The 23,734-nt window shown below is 38.4% G+C and overlaps 2 protein-coding genes across 2 annotated transcripts in view; one reads left to right on the top strand and one right to left on the bottom strand.

Moving 5' to 3' along the window:
- Positions 1–1,886: 1,886 nt before the first annotated feature.
- On the bottom strand, positions 1,887–17,544 carry LOC140944045 (transmembrane protein 62-like). Its single transcript, XM_073393152.1, has 14 exons — positions 17,351–17,544; positions 16,630–16,741; positions 14,193–14,330; positions 13,680–13,725; positions 13,145–13,301; positions 9,680–9,798; positions 9,225–9,347; positions 7,735–7,890; positions 7,046–7,208; positions 6,251–6,361; positions 5,248–5,332; positions 4,654–4,761; positions 3,072–3,190; positions 1,887–2,425 (listed from the first exon to the last, which is right to left on the bottom strand). Exons 1-14 carry the CDS (start codon positions 17,534–17,536, stop codon positions 2,111–2,113), a joined length of 1,938 nt encoding a protein of 645 aa, XP_073249253.1. The 5' UTR covers positions 17,537–17,544; the 3' UTR covers positions 1,887–2,110.
- The window catches only part of LOC140944389 (S1 RNA-binding domain-containing protein 1-like), a 24,365-nt gene continuing 18,165 nt past the window's right edge, over positions 17,535–23,734 (top strand). Inside the window, exons 1-6 of the mRNA XM_073393540.1 lie at positions 17,535–17,539; positions 17,891–18,106; positions 19,264–19,375; positions 20,225–20,363; positions 21,418–21,514; positions 22,611–22,749. Coding sequence (XP_073249641.1) covers positions 17,535–17,539; positions 17,891–18,106; positions 19,264–19,375; positions 20,225–20,363; positions 21,418–21,514; positions 22,611–22,749 — 708 coding nt within the window. The remainder of the gene's footprint in view (positions 17,540–17,890; positions 18,107–19,263; positions 19,376–20,224; positions 20,364–21,417; positions 21,515–22,610; positions 22,750–23,734) is intronic.

Here is a 23,734-nt window from a genome sequence, read left to right as displayed (position 1 = left end):
TGTGAAGCACTCTTCGAGTGTCCGCACGGCCGCACGCTCAGGCTATGCAATAACAAAGACGTTATTGTGGTAATGGATGTCGGTACGGAAGGCAGTCACGCAATGCTTCAGTAACTTGGACTTCCGGTCCCTGTACACCCCACTGTCAGGCCTGCCCCACTGTAAAATGTCGTCAAAAATAGCAGAGGACTCTTTCAAAGCACGGGTTTGTAGGAGGTACACTACATTAAGCTAGACATTTGCCAGTAAAAATATGTGGAAAACTATGTATATTTCAGCCGTTTGTTAAAGACATCAAACTGAGTTTGTCCTAGCCTTGATTTCTTCCGCTCTCGCTCTAGAGTTGAGGGCTCCTTTTCTCCGAACTGCGGCTGGTATTTGCGCTCCATTTGACCATTTGACTTGGTGGGTTGAAGGGGGTTTGATTTGGTTTGGGTAAGACTTTTTTTCCCCACAAACCTATGGAGGTAGAATTTTTCCCCAGGCATATAATTGTGTAACATATTTTTGTCAGCATTATAGACCATAAGATATATATTTTTTTCAGTGCAGGAATTTTTCCCCAGGTATTTCTTTGCAAGAGTTTTTTTTCCCAACGAAATCAGTCTGAGTGTTTTTTTTTCTGAAATCACCCATACCCCCACCCCCCCCCCCCCCCCCACGATGAGAATTTTCATAGGGGGCTTACTGCCTTGGTTGGACCGTATCGTCAAGACCCTGAGCTAACTTTCCATGTCATCCCTAGCCGGGGGAGGGTGTTGCGAAAGTGTGGTATGGTCAGTCTCTCTGGAGAATCAGTTCAGTGATCATGTGTCTGGTTTAAGTTTATCATGCGAAATTCAGCCTTAGAAATGTTCTGGGAAGAGAGGGGAGGGGGGGGGGGAGTGGGTCTTGGATTCTCTGCTTGGGGGCTGGCTTAAGTCTCAAATTGCCTCGCTCATATAGGGCCTTAAAGTAGCCAGAGATGACCAAGTTGAGAGTGTCTTTTTGATAGACCATGGTCAAAGTTAAGTTAAGTCAAGTTCAGCTGTGTGACTTGCCAGCTGCGCCATTAATCATAAATTCGGCTAGATTTATTTATTTATTTACGTTGAAGGCACATCATCAGTTAGAATGACCATTTTCTAGGAACATTTGATTTGTAGCTTAATCAAAAATAAAACACAAACAGCGGTGATAAACATTGAGAGCTTTCGCAATTTTTATTGACGTTTCGTTTGCTAGTCAGAAGAAAATAGGTTGGCAATATTAGGGGCAAAGAGTAACGTGGTTATCGCTAGGAGAAAAGCTGAAAAAAGCCGGGAGTTACTTTTGGAAGATTCATGGCTTTTACATGACAGGGAGTTCAGCTCCAACATGATTTTCTACGACAAAATGGCCACCGTTGTATTGTTTTGGAACATCAATATGGCTGCCGTGACGTCATGTGCAAATGCTCGATGAATCTACCCTCTGTTACCCTGCAAGTCTTACTCATATATTACATTGGAACTTTTCGTATAAAAAGTAATGTTAAAACTTCCTTTGGCATGGTTTAAAAAGTAAGTTCCGCTTTAGGCACAACTTACAATGTATATTAAGAATATATATAAAATAGTTTTACTTTTCATTTGCAAGCTATTGGGTAGATTAAGAATCTACCACGTCAAGTGTCGTCCTTGCTGCCGTGCAAGAAGTAGTGGTCAATTAGGGATTTAAAGCAACCACCACCTGACGTCGACCAAAACATTAACGGGGACGCCAAAAAAGCAACAAGTTTAATAACTAAAACAACAACTCTACACGTGCATCAAGCTTTTTTGTACATTTCTTTACCGTCACCGCACGACAACAACGTGAAACTTCTTTTCAATGTGACGAATTATATAGGACGTAAAAACTCAACGACCAATTTTTCTTTCTTTTATTGATTTTTTATGTTTTCTCTACAAATTGAACTCAAGCAAAACCCTCCTACATCTGACCAATTGATCCAGTTGACATAACCACTATTAATTTTAAAAGAACACGAACGTAGTTTATGAATGACATCCCCATTGCCATTGCCGTCCTGGTTGCTTAAACTCCCTATTTTCTCCTAAATGCTACGGCTCAAAATTTATTCAATAATTTAGTTATTTTTTCTAGGTCTGTGGACCCTCCAAAATAAATACAACGCGAATATAACAGACCACGTCTTCGCAGGACTCAGTAGAAAAGCTAGCGTTCCGTAAGCCCGTAGCACATTAACGTAAGACGAAGATGCTTGCCAAAGCACCAGGCAAACGAATACGATATGGGCTAGGCTCTTCTTAAAGAAGCTCACAATGTTACCGAGAGAGGAATGAGAATGACTTTTCGAAGAAGGTTTGTTGCAAACGGGTCGAATATTTATGTCCAAAAAATAGGCAAGGTACAGCGTCAAGGGCAAATGGAACATAACCAGCTGAAATAAGTGAAAAAGAAAACGTGTTAACAAAAGAAAAAAACGATTTTCTACAGAATTTACCTGTCTACGCCTGTGTACTTTTCAGAATCAGGGTTCGTACCCATGATTAAAAACAACTTTCCAGGGGCCTGTTTCTCTAAAATCTTGATAATTAGCTGTTTAGTTGTTGTTTGCATTCAAGATATCGAGGTTTAAACTTTAAAGAGTTCTGTTGATAATGTGCACATGGAAACAAAATGGAGTGGTTTGCGCTTTGTACCTTTAGATTTTGATCTGAATATTCACTTTGGGCATGAAAAGTTACTAGGACTTTTGAGAAACGGGCCCCAGCACCCAACTTTTGCATTTGCCAGAGGCAATTGGAAATTTGCAAGTGTTTTAGACAATACACCGTACAAAATGGAACCTGGAGACAACAGTGAAGACAATGCTTGATTTTGTAAAAACAAACAGATAAAACAAACAAAGCAAAATAAACAAAAACGTAGTGTACAGAAATTTTTCTGACTTTCGAGGAGTTACAAACATCGCTTAGGAATCTGCAGTCTTGGAAAGTGTCAGAAGACAATTCCAGGACTTTTCAGAATTTCCAAAGCCCATTCAAACTCTGTGTTTGAAGAAAAATTTATTAAAATAACCACACCTGCACGATACCGTAGTAATATGATAAAGAGCCTGGAATCCAGTGTCCTTTGACATACATTCCATGTACAAACAGAGCGCCAAGGTGACCGCGAGTCATTTCACCAACAAACCAGGGACCTGAGAGGAAAAAGGAAACGAAGCTCTTAATCCTTTAAAAAAGACAAAGAAGCCAATGAAAGCACTAATAATAATATCGCGCCAAGGTGACCGCGAGTCATTTCACCAACAAACCAGGGACCTGTGAGAAAAAGGGAAACGAAGCTCTTAATCCTTTTAAAAAAGACATAGAAGCCAATGAAAGCACTAAGCTTATTAATAATAATAATAATAATAATAATAATAATAATAATAATAATAATAACAATAATAATAATAATAATAAATTTTGAACAGAAATGAATTATTCATTAATCAAGTAAATCACACTTCCAATCTACACCTCAACAACAAAACTACCCGTAAGTAATTAAAACGTTTTAAGTACAGTCTATTCGAATAATATATTCACATGTTTCAAATTGTTTAAAAAGGATGTCTTTCTCTGTGTAAAACACGTACATTTAAAGTACGTGTTATCAAAGGCGCAAATTAACAACACTGACTATCATATTCTCAACACTGTCACGCACCAAGATTAGGTAAACCGTATATAGAAACCGTTAAAGAAATATAGATAATGCTATGATCTCGACTGCCAGGGACCAATTAGTTGGGTATTTTTGAGCATTGGGGAAGAGTTTTACCCTGGTCTAGCTAAACACAACGACGTGAACCCCAAAACCCTAAATAACATTTTGGCGCCCTATCTGTTCGACCAAGCTATCTCCGCCACGATCGATGCTGGCTATTCAATGTTTTTGCAAGTTATTGGTTATTCTACTCCTATCGCAAAAACATTTAAAAGAATTCGCTAGTGAGAAACTAAATTCAAAACGGGTTAAAGGACGTAAAACTAGAGTATCTTGCCAGACATCCAAAACAGATGATCCCTGAGATGAAACTTACAGTAAGTCACGCCTTTATGCAAATTGATGAAAACTTTGATCAAAATGAAATCATTTCTAATCTTCTGAAGTATCCCTCATCTGCGCTTGTTTCTATTTTCGAGTTGTCTTATGTTCTACTACAGTATGAAGTAGCTTTGTTCTTGATTCTTTAGTCAATTCTGTGATCGTTTGGTAAGTGCTAAAACTACCACCATAGCATGATCGCAAAATACAACTTCGTTCCTGGTTTTTTAACTCAAAGGTAAAAATTTGTTTTAATTCTGCAGATGCAATCAAGGCAAAGAGGGCTAACTAACAAAAACAGAAGGAAAGCAATATTTGCCACCATTTCGAAATAATAAGCATGCATGCACCATTTTAATACGAGACGGGGACTGGAGCCGCCGTTGCAGTGTTATGGGCATCCCCATTCCCCAAACTCTAGTGATATGGTCATTCCCTTTTCATATTACCTTAGCGATTTGGGTTAGGGTTAGGTTAGATGTATGGATATCAGTGTGGAGAATGTTTATGCGGACACTGGGGACTAAAGGGTTAAGTAGCAAATAGCAACCTGTTGTTTTGTTTTCTTACCAATGCCTGTGTAAACGCCGAATAAGAACAATGGATAGAAAAGATCATCCGCATGAGCAAGAAACAGCAGTCGATTCCACCACCTGCCCAGTACGCCACAGAGAAATCCTGATGAGACAAAATTAAACAGGAGGATTTAAGGTGGCTCGATAGGTTTTTTCAGGGTCAATACCTCCTGTGATTGAGCATAAATTACGTTGCCATCAACAGAGATCTGGAAAAAAAATGACCGCAACAGCTGTATAAAATAAAAACGAAAATTTGTGATGATCCAAGTTACAGTAACATCGGAGTTGTCACAGTAGCGAAATGGCGTCATTATCTATCTTACTTGCAGTCGTATTTCTCGGCATTGGGAACTTTTTTCCAACATCGTTCACGGGAGCTTTTTCCTCCAATTGCCGCCTCCGATGTTCGTGAAGTTTGAGCTAAAATCTGTCATAGCGTTACTGAGATATTTTGGAATTGAAGTTAGTTTTTTCTGGTCAGAAATGAAGTGGAACTGGACAATCTTGATCTTCGACTGTTATCTTTACAAACGGGAGAATGAGGTTTGCGAAGATGTAAGAACAAACAAACAAATGGGTAAAATACCTTTACAAGTAGAGGAATCACATTGTCTCAGGAAAGCCAGTCCAAGCACGATAATAAAGAAGAAAACGGAGAAAAGAACGCGGCCCTGCAATAAAAAAGCAACAGTTTCACTGTAAAATCTTTCATTTTCACTCCTGACCAATTAGTTACCACTTACTGAAGAATTTACTTCATTTTGAGCTTTAGTTCTCAAAACCCATTTCAAAAACCTTTAAATTAACGCTTCTGATTGCAGGAAGAAATAGAAGAAGAGCATTTGGTATGATATTCTTTGTTTGTTTGTTTGTTTGTTTTTTTTCGGTAACGACCACAGTTCACCATATTGTCCCTGTTATCAACGGTCGTTTGAAGAAAACTTCCTTTACCTGTGTAAGCCAAACTGGGGACAAAACACAAACAAACGGAAATACCAACACCACCACCACAACAACAACATGAAACTTTAAAACAGTTTGACATGTTTCATACGTTTGATTTTCGTAGAAATAGGGGCCGATTAAATCAGAGAATTATATCAAGCGCCAGTTTAGATTTGATTCATCTGAAGTTTCCCAGGTGAGCAGAGAAAGAAATGTGCCTAAGGGAAAAACTACATGTAAACCAACGGGAAAAAATACACTGACGCAGTTTCTTCGTTCACTGAACCGTTACTTTTCTAGTTGCAGTTCTCTGCCATACCTTATTCAAAAATGGTGGCAATATTACTTGTCTTGTATATTTACGTTTATAAGCCCTCTTTGCCTCGGTTGCATCCACAACAGAATATAAAATAACATTGGTAACCATGAAAAAACTTCGCATGAGCATGAAAGATAATCTAATTTGCCAGCAGTATGAACTAAGGTAAACTGCCGTCGTAAGGAATTCTCGTTTTGAAATGCGAGGTTTTTAATCGCGAGACACGCCTTTGAACCAGTTTCGATTCATCGCATCAACGGTCATAACCGCAGAGATTGTATGAGAAGGTTATTGGATGATACTAGAATCAGTGGATGATTCCTACCAGCATAGTAAAATCCGTCAACATAAGAAAGGCTGGGATGAGATCCAGTGCCGGTCGGGATCCGTCCAATGAAAATAACTGAGTGCGCGATTTGGTACGACCAGCAGAATCCTGTGCGGAACAAAAAATAAATGAATAAATAAATAAATAAATAAATAAATAAACACTTCATGTAAAAATAACTTTACAGAGGCGGAGTCTCTACACATGACCATGACTGAGAAAAATCTGGCTATCCAAAAAATCGCGCTAGGCCTTAGAACTTAGCCATGGTGTGCGTGGTTGGTCAAACTGGAAAAAACAATGGTTAGGAATATCCATTTCACCGGACACTCGTCTAGAATACTATATATATTTGCGGGTTGCATGTGGACAAAAACGTTTTTGTTACCAAATCACTCATAGCGTCAAACTTGAGGCTTTCATCACGCCTCCTAGATTAGGGCTTTCCAAAAAATTTGTAGTCATTAGGAATCACGCCATACTGGTTGCAGTCACCATTTCCCAGTAACAGTAAGATTGCCTGAGCTAATACTATAGAAAACCAAAGCCCGTCCCTAGGTAGATTTTATACTCCACTTCTCTTCCAATGGTAGCTAGTACACTAAGTACAATTGGAATCAAGGTGTCGGCCAATCATAGTAAAATCGTGTCCTGGACGATCTAACTGCAGAATAAGGTAATGTAAACAGTCACAGGGCGCGGGCGGGTAAGGGGGTTGGGGGAGCATAATTCCAGAGGAGAATTCATGCAGTTTTTATCTCGTGATTGGAAAAATCAAGGATGGTACTGTACCTGAACTTTGATCGTGATGGAGTGAATTCCAGAGGAGTACTTATCGGGGTCCCATTGACAGGCAAACAGTGGGCCTTCAACCTGAGTAGCGGGTAATTCAAGAGGGGAACCATCAATCTCGACAAACGTAGATTCGATAGGAGACGGAGAGAAAGCCAGAAACCTGTGACAAGTAAAAAATTCAGTCCGCGAAAATGAAGTGCACGCTAGAGTACGGAAAAATGTACCAAGGCCAACACTTTTTCAAGTACGAAGATGTTAATTGATTTATATTTTATGACGTCGGGATTGCACGACTTGAGATCGATCGAGAAAACGTGATTTCAGGAGCAAAAATACTACGCCAGTACTATTCGGTTTTATCAATAACTGATCCGTTTTCCTTTTCTTAAAATCATCAAGTCAATATTCCTCATTTTTCTTCACCACCCTGTGTCACTTACGTCACCATAAATGAATGGGAGTGTGTAGTAATCTACCCGGCCCTCCTCGTTTGAAATGTCCCACGTAGAGAGGTGAGACGGGGGAGAGGCGTTAAGATGCTGTATTCACAGGAGAGATTTTTATTGCTTATCAATCCCGAATCAAAACTCTCCCTTTTTCGCAAGAAAAAAGAAGTCGATTTGGAAAGTGAATTTAGCAATTTATCGGAAATCGCCGTGGCTTGTAAGAACTAATATTTTAATGACCTGATGTGGGTTGATTTTCTCATTCTCCCCAGCGGTTCGTGTGGCCGCATGATATAGTGTGCGTCTTTTGGGTTGGTGATGAGCACAACAGGCCACGTGTTCAACCGCACGTCCACAAATGAGATCAAGTCATGATCAACGGCCAGCACTCTGTAGCTGAAACAGATTAGGACGTGGATAAATTAATATAAGTATCAACTCCTCTCAAAAAACCCTTATGAAGACAGACAACTCAAGTGCTGCCTGCGGCTCTCTCCTCCGCGGAGGCATAAAGGGGCTTTGCGAGAGTGAGAGAGGCATGGCGCGAGTGAGTGCGGGCACGAAAATGTTCTGTCGTCTCGCCTGCACCCACTTTGCGTAGGGGAAATCCAATAACGCGTGAATAAGTATCTGCGGAGGAAAGTGGCCTGTGGCTATAGAGAAAAAACAAAAAGACCAACAAACAAACAACCAAAACAAAACTTCTTAGAAAGAAGGCATGGTTATTTTTAGGGTGCGTTCGATTGGGAAATCTGGATTTAGATTTTAATATCCGCATTTCGGATCTGCAATCGTACGCGAAATCTGAAAATGGATTTCGACGCTGAAATATCCGTTTTTGGGTTTGCGTTTTTTTTATTTATTTATTTATTTATTTATTTTTATTTCGCACACACAAACAATTACAATACATTACATTTGCAATTCATTACAGGTAACTGTTATCGTTTACAAAAAAGAAATAAATAAAAAGAAAAGGAAGGACAAAGTCCACCAAAATACTATAGTTTATATATTAACAATTAAAAGAAGGCTGCCTGCCTTATGGTCCTCCATCACCCATCTGCCCGTTTGTCACTTGTACTTTAATTAACTGGGGTTTGCGTTTTTACCGTTCGATTGGGAAATCCGAAAAAATTAATTTGAAAAACTGTCCTTAAGAGAACAGCGGTCTTGCACGCACACGCACAATTAGCAAAAAGAAGACCGTTGTTCACGAAAACAGTTTTGCGAATCCCTTTTCGGATTTCCCAATCGAACGGTAAAAAGGAAATCTATGAAATCCGGATTTGGATTTCCTAATTGAAATCCATCCAGAGAACGGATTTCTCGTAGGTGAAATCCGTTTTCGGATTACGCGAATTTCGCGTTCGATTTCAAAATCCGAAAACCGGATTTCCCAATCGAACGCAACCTTGATTTGCGATGTTATGTATGTCCTGACGGGTTCTTCTAGCCTCGTTCTCGGGCCAGATCTTGCTACCCGAGTAAGTAGAGGAGGCTTGGAACTGACCGAGCTCGAATTTCCTCGACAAGCTTGACATGTAACGTCACCTCCTGAGGTTTCCTTCGAAATCGCCGAGGACGACTGGGGACGAGACTGGCGTTCTTCGTAATAATAAAGTGTCCGCAAGGCGTGAGATGACTTGTTATGCAATTAATAAAAATGTTTATTGATTTATTCAAGACATATATATATTGGTGCAAATATATGTGAACGTTACTCTTACTTTCTTGTATCCAGCCAGTCTCCAAGCTCTAGTTCCAAGTGCCCGTCAACGTGTACAGCGTGCATTTTGGGAACAATTTCTGCCAGCGTATGAAGATGGCCACACAGATAAACGGCCCCTGATCTGAAAAGAATTATAACAGTACAGGTGTGTCGTAAAGGTAATTCAAATGACCTTTAGAGAATTATTATTTAATTGAGCAAACGTAAGGTAATTACGATATTAGATGACCACAGCGACACCGGTGAAATATGACTTTGCATCCTTGTAAACCTTTTCGCGAATATTTCAAGTTGTTCAAGGAACTAATCTTTCAGAAATTACGTTGTGGATGGACTAAGAGGGCTAGGAGACAAAGGACATTGAGAATCAACCTAGGTTAAAAAAATTAGTTAACCTGAAATTGAATTTGACCTGTAACATATACATGTACAAGTCAATCTGAATAACTTTACCTTAAAATCCTCCTAACATAGGGTGTTGTTGTGACCGAAAATGGATGATGCCCAAACCAAATTGTCATATTAAAAGACTTGCTGGCATCAGCCAATCTCTCCATTTCATTAATGCGTTCCTTAGAAAAAAATCACGAGGTATATCAATCAACATACTCACTTAAAGGAGACAGTTATCCCTTGAACAATAATTGTGTCTCCAGTAAGATACGGTCATCTCCCACTATCTTGACCCTACCTTTCACCCCAGGCCTGGGTTGCTGAAATGCTGGATAGTAAAATCATTTGCATCATCCACTGGACAGATATTTATCCAGTGAATAGTGTTATAGGAACCTTTTAAGTGACTGGAGACTGGAGCCAATATGGAGGGCAGGAACCATTAAGTATTGTTCTAACTTGTGAGTCTGTGGATGAAATCCTATTCATGTACCCCTCAAAATGTTGCATAACCCGCATTGGGATGGCTGGCATGACTGGAATGATTGTAATACTAAGCAGAAGTAGGAAATAATGGTTACTGTATGCAAAATTTTGGGGGTAAATGAGGTGTATTATGGGCAATGTGAGAATCGTGAGTTTCAGAAGGATTTATATAAAGTCATCAAAGCATACACCGTATTCACAAATGGCGGACACGCGGGAAAAAACTGGTGCCTAGTCATGAAAGCGAGGCGTTGGAGGATAAACAAAAATTGCGAATGAAGACTTTCAGTGAACTTGCAGAGTGTTAAGCGCGGATTCCACCTAAAGTAACTTTGTACGGACTTCTTTTTAAATACAATTACGTGGGATGTCTTCTGCTTTTAATGTTTAGTAGTGATTTGCTGTTTGCAATCAAAAGGGACGCGTATATCTTCAAGGAAACAGGATGATTTTGTAGGTTTCCGAAGAATCAGAAGCTCGACAAGTGGACAATCGCCGGAGAAAAGCGGCAAACATGTTGGCCCAAACTTCACATTGAAACCGAGTACGAAAGCCAGCTCACTACAATTCGGTGAAACAGAAATATAAACAGATCTTGGTGGCAAGAAAAAAAGAAATTAGCGATAGATATATGGCCTACTTGTTAACGCAAGAGACGTCTGCCGTTGAACAGAAACACAGTGAGTTCAAGTCGAGATGGAAAAAAGGAAGACAGGAAAGAAGAGGTGACGGAGGTTTCGATGAAGTTATGTTTGGTTTTTGTTTGCCAGGACGTTATTCTCTGGTCTTTATCGATAAAGGACATCAATTAGAACTATTTTTTTAGTATAAATACAGGAGCAATCGAGTAGAGCACGCTCAAAATTTCAACATGTTACTCGGCAAACTCGGTAAGCCGGCCGAGTAATTTCGTATTTCTTATCTTTGGGTGTTAAGAGTTTTAACTTAATGTTTCATAATATTTTAAAGTTGAAGAATACATAAATGAATAAAATGATGCTCTTCTTAAACGGATCCACACTCGAATTTAATTATTCGAAACAGAAGCTTGCCGTGTTCATTCCTGACACAAACATTACCTTAAAAGTTTAACCTAGTAAAATGTAAGCTTTATACTACTTTTTTACCAAGAGCTCTCTGAGATAATGCCCTAAAGGAGACCAGGCAAATAGCAAGCCATAAGATTCACACAGTACAGCTTCTAATTTTAATAATTTTTTTTTCAATTATTTCGCAATGACAAAGAAATCATGAGATTTTTAGTAAGCTCTGCCAACGTACCTCTGTAACAATTCACTCCAAAGCGACGGAATTAATATGATCCAAAGGAAGTTGTAAATACAGACATACATATATACATAGATATGTATAAAATGACACTGACATGAATAAATGAGCCTTGTGAATGAATCTTTCACCCGCTCTCGACTTGACCTGTTTTAGGTAATGGCGGAGGTCTCTTCCGTTAACAAGTAGGCCGTATATCCGTCGCTTATTTCTCTTTTTCTCGCCACCAATATCTGTTTTTAATCCGTTTTACAGAATTGTAGTGATCTGGCTTTCGTACTCGGTTTCAATGTGAAGTTTGGGCCAACATTTTGCCGCTTTTCTCCAGCCATAGCCCACTTGTCGAGCTTCTGATGCTTCGGAAACCCACAAAATCATCCTGTTTCCCTGAAGATATACGCGTCCCTTTTGATTGCAAACAGAAAATCACTACTAAACATTAAAGGCAGAAGACATCCCACGTAATTGTATTTAAAAAGAAGTCCGTACAAAGTTATTTTAGGTGGAATCCGCGTTTAACACTCTGCAAGTTCACTGAAAGTCTTCATTTGCAATTTTTGTTTATCCTCCAACGCCTCGCTTTCATGACTAGGCACCAGTTTTTTCCCGCGTGTCCGCCATTTGTGAATACGGTGTATAACGGTATTTATATCTCACCACCCTGACATGCTCATTTTGAGCAAGTGGAAAATTTTTATCTTGTCTCTCTGAATATTCAAACATGTCCTGTCATTTCACATCTTATTATTATTTTTTTTTCTTTTTTTGTGACGTCGTCACTTCTCTTCTGTATTATTTCAAACAATGCTGTATGCCACCACTGTATGGTCCGCGTGCTCCCAAAGGTAATTTGAATTTGCTGAGGGTTTTTCGTCTCCAAAAGTAAAGTGCACGCGTTATCCTTGACGCCGACACGCGGGCGAACCAGGGAATTCCCAACCAAGTTCCCAGATTGGGACTTGTCTCACTCTTCCAAATTTGGGATTTTTGTGGGTATTCTTTAAATATCCAAAACTATCCAAAAATGGGAATGCGTTATTTTTTCCTGTGCTCAGTAAACGTATTATGGACATAGCCCAGGAAACATGATGAATGATCCTCTGGTATTAAATTCGTATGTACTAATAATTGGATTAGTCGAAATAGCTCCTTCAACTTAGTCTGCCCTCGCTTCAAGCTTGAAACCAAAGGGGGTGGGGAAGGGGGGCCTACACAGTGTGAGGGTAGCAAGATTATGGAATACAACATCAATTTCCAAAGAAGAATGAATGTGTACATAATTTTAAAAAGGCCTTAATTAACTTTTATGCATCTTCTTAATTTTCTTTGTTCTAATTTTTATCTTTAAATGAAGTTGAAACATACATACACATACATTCATTTGATTAAAGAGCATTGACTATAAATAACTTCAGGAATAAATCATCCTTTATTGTGAAGGTGCTGTTTCGTATGGTCGGAAGTTATATATAGGACCACAACTTTAAAGTAACGCAAGTAAGACACAATGCATCTGTTACCTAGTAGATACAATCTTCAGAATATAATGCATCCCTATAGCAACAATCCAAATTTTACAGCCAGCTTTTAATTTTAACGGTCAATCGTTGAAGACGCCTGATGAGTGTGGTTCTATAATTTCGGACCATATGAAACAGCACTGTCGCAACAAACGATGATTACTCCTGAAGCCTGAACTCCCGATGTCATGTACTCACACACACACAACACACACACATTAGGTATACCTACCGGATCGACATGGCCAAAGAAATTAAATGGTCTTTTGGGTCCCGGATCTGGATTGAGGTCTATTCCATTGAATGCATAGGAACCATACTCAGTTCGGTAAACAAACTGATATGGCTTTGAACCTGCATGGCCCTTTGGACCACTGGAAGAATAGTCCCTAAAAAAGGAAAGAATTTCTCCCTCAATAAATATTATTATTCTTAATTGCATTCTATGCCCCGTCTTACTAAAATGCATTTGATCGATTTTTTTGTATATGATTTTCCATATACCATATTTCTTCTTGTAACAGATCCCTGAACTACACAGCTTTTCATATCATCATCATCATCATCATCGTCATCATCATCAACATCATCATCATAGTCATCATTATTATCCTCATTGTCTTCATCATCATCATCACCATTATTATCATCATCATTATTATTACTTTCTATTTTTATTTGTTATTGATTATTGGACATTTTAATAAGGTAAGCAGAATTTTAGGCATCAGTTTGGGAAATTATAAATGCTGACTCTTCGTACTCACTTGAACATATTTTCAGCACTTGTGATTGAAGGAACACTGAATGCATCTGATAGTAAATATAAAGACAATAAACAATAAGTAAAAAAAATTAGCAAACATAATACATGGCACAATCACAAAATGTAGACACATGTAATGACACATCCCAATCATGTCATACATCTGAAGCCAGATGAGTGATCTTACTAAACCTATGAAGACAGCAGGTGACAACAATTATTAGTGCCAAATAGTTACAGGTAAACATAAGAAAACTGTGTAATTAGAGTGGAATACTGCATATTTGTCTAATGTTCATTTTACAACTGCATCACTCTTAGAAATTTTCTAATTTAGGCAGCTCAGTAGACATGTAACCATATTACAGTTTCAGTCAGACACACAAGACTTCTACAGAGTAATGAGTTTATGGCTACTGGTCAATCAATGATCAAATTAAAAAAGCTCAATGTTTACCCAGTAGCTGTGTGGCCACCAAGTTTAAACTCTGTTATTAGTATAAGTTTTACTAACCATGGTTTCCTCTTAGGTCTAACCATTTCGTTTTCTCCTGGACTTTTGTCTCTTTCAAGATACTGTTATATTCTTGCCATTCTTCTATATACTGCTCAGAACCACGTTTAGATTCATCCTTTGCATCTGTCAAATCACCTTTTAAAAGACAAAAAAAGGTTAAAACATGTGATTTTCATGACTTCTATAATATGAGACACGATTGAAAGGGAAAGGAGACAAGGCTGGGCATCTTAAATGACAGCTTTAATAAATAAAAAAGCATAAAACAATAATTTGTATCATAGCAGAGCTCCACGCACACGCTAGCAGATCCCCATACCTAAGAAAATTTGGTAATCTATCCATTCAAGAAATTTTGGTAATCACATGACTGTACGTCTATCTATATATCTGTCTGTCTGTCTGTACCACAGGGCAACCAATGTGAAATGTCAAACTTTCTAGCTAGTCTGGGAGCCTGTAACCTATGCTTAACTTGATAATAGACATCCATATTATGGTCAATTGACAGCTCTCAAAACAGGGTATCAACTGACCACTGTCACATGACCACATTGCTGTCCCAGGTGTCAACTCATCGAGGTCATGTGTTTTTTTACAGTGTTCTGCTGACCAGTCATTAGCTTTTAATTGATCTCAGGCTCAAGTTTATGTTTTTCAGTCATATGGATCTCTTCTAAAGCTATAAACTGTATAGATTTCTTTGCAATGGTTTAAAGTCCATTGTCTGAAGTCTATTCAAAATGCATTCAGGAGCTTCGCTTTCAGCTCTGACTAAATCTATATGTCCAATTAAGCTCTCACTAGCTCAGGGTTACTGGTACTCCAGGGGATGGGTGGACTTGGAGATAATTATATCATAATATGGCTGTTTGAGACGAACACACCCACATCCATTATTGCAATGGTGAGGAGTCTGGCAGTATTTTGGTTGAACTCCAAACACGAGAGTTACAACTATAACTGGCCAACAACAGAAAGTGTATTTTATTCAATCATATTAAACAAGGCTGTGCTCTAACGGCGCCCGGTCGCCTGAGGCAACTAACATTTAGCTTCGGGCAACTGAAAAAAAGTTCCCAGTCGCCCGGCCGGGCACTCTTGCTTCTAGTGCAATGTTCAGTTAAGTGGGCAGAAAAATTAAACACAACAGTGTTGGCTTGTTGAGTCAGAGTTTACTTAACCCTACAGAAAATGTTTTTAGGAATATTGAACAAAAGAAATGGGCGCACGCCGATGTTCAAAGGTCGTTCTGCATGATTTCATATGTAACATAATACATCACTTTGAACGTGACAAATGGCACGGATCAATTTGTACCACTTCTTAAAATAGTTCTAAAATTTTTTCTTTCAGATACAATGGTTTATTAGGTACAGTTTTTAGGAAAAACTGTTAATACTTTTCTGACAGGGGTAGAGCACAGCTGGCGACGAGGAGTAATTTATTTTTGCATAAAACTGAAGTTGCTGTATTGACCAGTATGCAAATTTAATATTTTTACGGTTTTTGGCTGTTGTATCTCCTTGGCTAAAACATAACTTATGATTGTTTTCTTCCCTTTACATTGTTTTAGAAACAGGGCAGTTCCATGTTGTCTTGGCATTTTACGTATTGAAAACTACATTCAGGTGCATGCATATAATTATAGGCTAAATTTAGCGGCCAAAAATAAAAACACGTAAAGAAGAGCTGGTTTACGCTTCAGCCGTATCCACGAAAAGCTCAATTATCCTAAAAGATTCACTGATAATATAGAAAAGAAAATTAAAGATGACTTTTTTTGTTTATTAAAACAATAGGTTTGGGGCCGCGGCGGTTTCACTGTTTCGCGCAATTTTTGACGGGAACTTGAGTTCGATCTGCCGCGTAAACTCAGTCACTTTATATTTCATGCTGCATTGATTCACCTTTCGAATATTTATTTTTAAGTTTAATATTACTGGTAAAAAAGCACAGTTTTCCTATGTTTGACCCTAAACATCTTAATGAAGTTTACGCAAACCTGCTGAACTTGTTGCTTTTCCCTCTTTAAAGCCTGAACAATTTGGCGGCATTGCTAACGTTTTTGGTTTTAAATCTGAATGGCACGAAAACTTTGATGGGTTTCATCAGACAACATGCGGGTTTTTGTCGCACCATAAAAGCTAAAATTACCAAGTTTGGTGATAAGCAGGCCAGTAAGATTTGTGTGCGTACAAAATACTTCTTCATCAGATGTACTCGGGCGACCAACTTGGAGACCTGGGCACCCCAGCTGGAATGGTTGGGAGCCCGAAGGGCTCCTCGAAGTTTTTATTCAGGCGACCAACTTTGAGGTCTGGGCGCTTTAGTTAAAATGCTTGGGAGCGCGAAGGGCTCCCTGAAATTTTCCTTAGAGCACAGCCTTGTTAAATGTTCACAAAATATAAACTACATGGTGATATTTCCTTACCTGTAGCTAAGACTGTAATGGGCTTGATTACATCTATATTTTCATTACAAAACTGCTTGAGATCTTTACCTCTTTGAGGTTCACGGTATTTACTGATGTGAATATCTGATACCTTGTGAATTAAAATAATAAGCTTAGAACAATAACATAATGATCTTATTGAGAAACATGCCATTTCTCATGGATTTTAAGAATATGCAACTAGTAATTACTATTATAAAGTAATAATTTTATTGTAATGAACTTCAAAGGTTATACCATACAAAAGTAATACAATAATCAATTTAATTCAGTAAATTCACTTAACTTAAAAATTCTCCTTGTGTGGTCTTCATAATACGGTATGTATAAAGGTTCTGAATGCAAAATTTGTATTTGCCACACAGAAGTTACCCTGATGAGCCTTTAATGCCACTAATTAATACCTTACATGTTCTTGGAATGAAGAAACTTGTAGATTGACAACAAGACGACTAAATAGGGTAGTATGGAGAATTTCCTAAATAAGTTAATTAATCCAACTGTAGGAACATATGGATTTGAAAAAAAGTTCCCCGCCTCAACAACCCTACAAATTCGGACTAAACAACAACCCTATATACTCGGAATAAAGAGAAAATACATCAACAAAAGAAGAGCGCAGATATTAAATGAAAACCTTTTTTTGAGAAAAACACCGGCCCGGAAAGAATCACATGATGCGTGTGCATTTCGTTCTCACCTGCACGAACCAAAATATATTTTCCATTTTGTCGCTCGGAAATGGAGCCGCATTTTCCCTCGAGTGAGGCTTGAGTGACTTGCCATGTCCGGTGTAATAATCTAGCAAAACAACAATAAACCAAGACGAAGCTAAAATGATTACAAGAAGGATCAGTGAGAGAAGACCTTTCAAGCCGACCGCCATGATGTAATTAGAACCTCGCTCGCAAGAAGGGAAAGTATCCGGTTTACGTGAGCCCGGAAATGACGTGTAAAATAAAAGTCCGGTTGATGACCGCCAAGGTTAACCAAGGTTTCTGAGATTAGATCCAGGTTGGATGAAAAAGAAGTAAATGATTATCTCAAGAGCTAAAAGTGGAAAAATGTTTATTAATTTATCTTATTTTGAGGGCAACACAATGTGTGGTATAAAACAAGGATTTTACATGATTTGGATTTCGTCATCTGAGCCGGTATGCAACCGCTGAGAATGGAGGGTAATTTGAACGGACAAAAACTGACGTGGCCGCTTGAGGTTGCTTGTGTTGTTTGGAAATAGCACAATAATGGCCAGTTTCGGTGTAAAACGAACTCCTACGGCTGCCTCCGTTATAGCAGAGAACCTAGATGTAGATGTTCATGTTGTTTGTACTGTTTTAAACCTGCTAGATAAAGACAACACAGTCCCTTTTATCGCTCGCTATCGCAAAGAACAAACTGGAGGTTTGGATCCTACAGTCTTACGGAACATTCAGACCCAGTACGAGCAGCTAAAGTAAGTTCAAAAAGAAAAAGAAAGGTGGGGACGGGGGTAACTAGCTGATTAACATTACGTTCGTAACGGGAAAATGGGGGTCAGCAAATATCTGTGGTTCGGTCGTTTTCACTGTCACGCAACATAAAATTAAATTGGAAACCGTCCAGTGGAAGAAGCCAAGAAAATGAGATGTTACAAAAGACTATTATATAAACAATTGGTCCAAGTCTCAGGTCTTTGTGGCCCACAGTTTCTGAGTTATTTGCCGAAACGTTTCACGCACCTTTGTAGAGCTTTGTATGGAGACGCCATATTGGTGCACCAATAAACAAAAACATCTGGAGTTCACTTTTCCTATAAAAGCTCTTTCTTTTCACTCTAGAACTAGCATACGTACGCATAAACACATCGCCTAATACTTGAAGTGGTTTTACTGCTGAAAATCAAAAGGAGAGACTTTTTCTTCAACGAGACACTGAGCATTCCTATGTTGATGTCACACACTGTGAAAACTCGGAAGTTCAAATTGCTGTATTTTCGAAATGAAACATGCTACGGGACTGGAAACTTGTACAAAGACTTATTTTTTGTTTACCTTCAACCTAGTGTAAATAAGAATTCGTAAAATCTCGCTATTTTGACTGTACAATTTGATGACGTCACAGTGAAAATCATCTATAGTGTTGACAATGATGATGATGATGATGATGATGGCGATGAGGGAGAGGATGATGACAAAGATGACAATCCCTCTGTGGGAATTGATGGCAATTCAGAGCGAGACTGATTCATCGTCCTATGTAAGGGGATCTCCGACAATCTTGGATTCTGGATTCCACATTGAGGATTCTGGATTCCAGTTACTGGATTCCAGTATTTTTCTGTAGAACTTGGATTCTGAATTACAATCGTTAGTGGGATTCCAGATTCCTTGAGCTGTATTCCAGATTCCATAAGCAAAATTTTCCCAGATTCTGGGTCCACAAGCAAAAATTTCCTGGATTCTGGAATCCGAATTCCCTTACATGGGGCGAGATACACTATATAATAGCTGTCATTAGTTCACACAGTAAATTCTCTAATGATGGAGAGCCACTGTTGAGATTTCCTTGTGTAGTAGTTGCCTAGAGATAGAGGATGTCTGTTAGCATGGGTTTGATTATTAATATTGGCAGATCAATCCAAGATCGGGCAGCCTCAGTTGCCAAGAAGATAGGAGAGAAGCTTACTCCAGAAATTAAGAACTGTCTTAACAATGCTCTCACAATGGAAGAAGTTGAAGAAGTGGTAAGGCTTTTTTTATTGATTGTCTTGTTAATAATTATAAATGTGGCACAAGCTTTAATTAGTGGATTTTTTATTTATAACTCAATCTGAATTGGCTTACAGCTGCTGCTTAATATTTTCTGCCTGTCATTGGATAAAATACTGTAAAATCAATAATTTGTCTCCCGTCAGGTGAGCTTGTACTTTGATATACAGTGTATGAACTTTCTTCATCTATTTTCTTCTGATTACGCAACATAATCAAAGTAAAAGAGTGAAGAAAAGATTGCTTGATATTTTAAAGGTGGAATTATCAAGTCCAAATTGGGTCAAAGTAAATATTTATTTATTTAGTTAGTTATTTATTTTATTTTATTTTTTACTCAGTGTTTATCCAGGGACATCCAATTTAGCAGAACTAAGTTAAATGGAGCCCTGATGCAACGCAAAAACAAATAAGTTACGAAGACAACATGTATCACAGGTGTTACTGTTTAAAATGGTGCTTTTAAATTTTATTTTCTTTTGTTTTGGCCTGTTTGTATGGTAATAAGTTTGGAACAAAGGAGAGAAAATTTAAACCTTCAGGATAAAATTAAACCACAACATATACATTATAGTACTTTTTTGTAACAAAGAATTGCATAGTTTGAAAAGCGGGATAACTGTGAAGAAGTAAATGCAGGAAAAAATTCAGGCCTGCTGGGATTTGAACTGTAACCAGTTGGCTAGCCAGCCAACTGGGAGCTGATCATAACCAATTTTTCATATTTAGGTTTTTTTTTTTCACAACTGTATAAGTTGCAAATTTAACTGTGATGTTTTTCTCAGCATTTATGTATTACACTTCTATTATTTTCCAATGAATAGTATGCACCTTTCAAGAAAGGTAGTAAAGGATCTCATGCTGAGAGAGCAAGACAGCTGGGGCTTGGTCAACCTGCTGAATGCTTGTTAAAAGATCCAAAAAGTGTTCAACTGGAAACATTGGTCAAACCAAACACAGAAGGTCAGTCATGTCATGCAAAGAACAACCTAAATTATCTGTGGTATAATGACAAAATATTATCGACCACAGTATGACTTGTGGTTAAATGTAATTTAGGCAAAGTTAAAACACAAGACAATGCTGGCTCTTGTACTCCATCACTAATATTATTGGATAGTGGTGGTCTTGGGCATTTGTAGGACTACTATGAATTGACAGCGCTTTCCTTGAGGTCACGAATACAAACCTGTATTTGCTCATGTTGCTTTTGCATGCCATAGCTTTAGCCGTTTTTGCTCCGAGCCCTCCCTTTCTTCTGGATGTCCTTCAAAGGGCAAATATCTGCAGATTTTTCCATTAATTTGAGTTTCTCACTTGTGATGGTGCCTGGTGGTTGCTGCTCACATGGTCGTCATGGTTACCATCTAGGCTGGCTTGCAGCTCCCTTCGTTTGACCAGGCACCTTCCTCACACCCTGACTGTTTGTTGATGGGTTCAATAGACAGAGGAGTACAACTCTGATGTAAAAAAGGGGCAAGTGAAAGACTGCCAAAATATGTGCACTAGTGTACATGTATAATGAGTTATTGTGGTATTGAGCTTGCATCAATCTATACACAGTCAATTTTCTAGTACGTTTTTTTTTTTGGTTTTGTTTTGTATTTTTTTTGAGTTGCCTTCGGTCTGCAACCTCTTAGGAAGCTTCCAATATATCACTAAAACTCCAATCAACTAGATTAACATACAGTGTATATATGTTAGCAGTTACGTAGTTATTATTTTTTTTTTTAGCTCAGGCAGTTTTTGTTTTTGTTTTGTTTTTGGGTATGGTAATGTGTGCTAATAAAGTTGGAACAAAAGAAAAATAAAAATTACCTGCGATAAAAAATGAACTATGACATTTATGACTGTATAGTGTTTATCACTTCTGTAGTTCATTGTCTCTATTTTGTTAAACAAACAAACAAGCAAAACCAACAAAACAAAATCAGACTGACAAAAAATGCAGAATTTGAACTTACAATATGTGTACACGTACGACGTATTCGATATATGCAGGTTTGCCTACTTGCAGGTGTGAAGAATATCAAGCAGGTGTCACTGGGAATACAACACATTTTGGCTGATGTCATTGCTAAGAACAGTGAAACAATGAGCTCAATTAAAAAGATGTAAGTGCTGTTGTTTATTCTCAGTTGTTTCTACAGTTGAACCTCCATGTGCGACCACCTTTCGTGCGCAACCCCCTACACAAAACAACAAAACTTTCCCAGTCAAAGCCTCACAGCTGGAACCTTTAGAAAATGACCACCCCCTTTAAGCGACCGCAATCACTTTTTGGGCCTTAAAGTTTAATTATTTTCTATCGTTTTGGACCTCTTGTAAGTGACCACTTGACATTCTCTGATCTCTATGTTTGCTCCCTCCTGTTAGTGACCACTAAGTCTTTGCATTTGGGATGGCCGCTTACGGGAGGTTCAACTGTACTTCAATCATGTTGCCTAACATAGGCTAACCCCACCCACAATGACATGTTCCATTCAGTCAGTCATTTCAGAAGTGGACTTTATAGACATGTAACACAGCAGTATTTGATTGCTTTGGAAAATAATAAGTCACCAAAAAGGGAGAATCGTGTTTTGTACCCGAGGGACACCCCTTACCCTGAACCCATATTCCGACAAAAAGTTGTGCTCCTTCCCTCCCAGTGTTGATTATTTTTCTTCTGACATGCCAACTGTCCCAACTATAAATGTGACTAGTATTGTAGGTTGGTTCTCAATTTCCTGTGTCTCTTAGAGAATAAATTTAATTTTGACCTATAACTCATCTAAGATGACCATAAGTCAGAAGAACTTGGAACTAAGGATGAAAGATATGACGCATACTGCATGGTTAAACTGGGTGCTGTTAGAATCTAAAATCTGGGGCACAAAAAAACATAGCATAGATACTGTAAGTTTATCAATTGTTATGCTTTTTTTCCCCAAAATACAGCATGGTCAGTTCATGCGATTTTTTTTTCGAAATAAAACTGTTCCCATGTCAACCCTATAAATCGTTTCATTGCACAATAATGCCAGTTGTGGCAGCTTTTAATAAGTGCCCGCATATGATATAGGGTGACCCTGGGATGCCTGTGTATCAAGGAGGTCTAGGAGTTATTTTAAAAAATGTGTCACATTTACCAGCTTGGCTTACATAATATGCATGTACCCGTATATAATGTGAAAGCCGTATTAATTTATAATGTGTAATTTTCTCCAGGTTGGAAAAACAACCCCTTCAACTTGAGTCAAGTTTGTCTCGTTCAGCCGCGAAAGAAAAGAAGGAAGGTGGAGGAGACAAGAAATATGAGCAGTATCATGGCTTCAAACTATCAGTTTCTTCTGTCAGAGCTCATCAAGTAAGTATTCATTTGTTCAACTGATGGCCCCATTCACACATATTCGGACGTTTTTAAAACAGTCTTTCGTCTGTACACAAGTTTAATCGTGTGGACAGACGAAAGAGCGTAGGTTTGATTTCCGAATACGATGATGTCATCCGTATTATGCCACTAGCATTATGCACACACTGTAAAGGTTGATTTCCACTGTCGCTTAATTTTCACGTTCGTATGCACATAAATTTTACGCGCGGCCTTTCACATATCACCTCTATTTTACTTACACTCGTAATATTTTTGTGCGTATACACGTGAAAATTACGCGACAATAGAAATCCACCTTATTGGTTGATTTCCACTGTCGTAGAATTTACACGTTCATATGCACGTAAATTTTACGCGCGGCCTTTCACATTTCACCCCCATTTTTTAAAACTTACACGCATAAAATTTTGTGCGTATCTACGTGAAAATTTATAATACGCGACAGTGGAAATACACCCTATGTGTAGATTTCCACTGTCGCGTATTTTTCACTTTCGTTTGCAGGTAAATTTGACGCGCGTCCTTTCACATAGCACCTCTATTTTACTTACGCGCTAATAATTTTTGTGCTTATGCACGTGAAAATTACGCGACAATGGCAGTCCACCCCATGTGTTGATTTCCAGTGTTGCGTAATTTTTACGTGCGTAAAATTTACGCTCGCAAATAAAATAGAGGCAAAGCACGAAACGTCGCTCGTAAAGCGTAAAAGTTGAACCTTGCTCAACTTGTCGTTTAAGCTCAGCACTTTTTATCTTGCCTCTATTTTATTTACCTGATTAAAATTTACGTGCGTTAACATGCGTAGCCACAAACGCCTTAGTGGAAATCAACCTTAAGGGACGCAGCTATCGTATTCCCATCATTTTCATGTGAATGGTCAAAAATCGATCAAATACGCTGCGTGCGGACGCGTAGTTTTTTGAAAACGGAAAGGATTTTTCCACAGCTTAAAAAG

Source organism: Porites lutea, chromosome 7, assembly GCF_958299795.1.
Source record: "Porites lutea chromosome 7, jaPorLute2.1, whole genome shotgun sequence".
Classification (NCBI taxonomy): Eukaryota; Metazoa; Cnidaria; class Anthozoa; order Scleractinia; family Poritidae; genus Porites; species Porites lutea.
The sequence above is the reverse complement of the archived record's forward strand: the minus strand, read 5'-3'. Positions and strand labels throughout refer to the sequence as shown.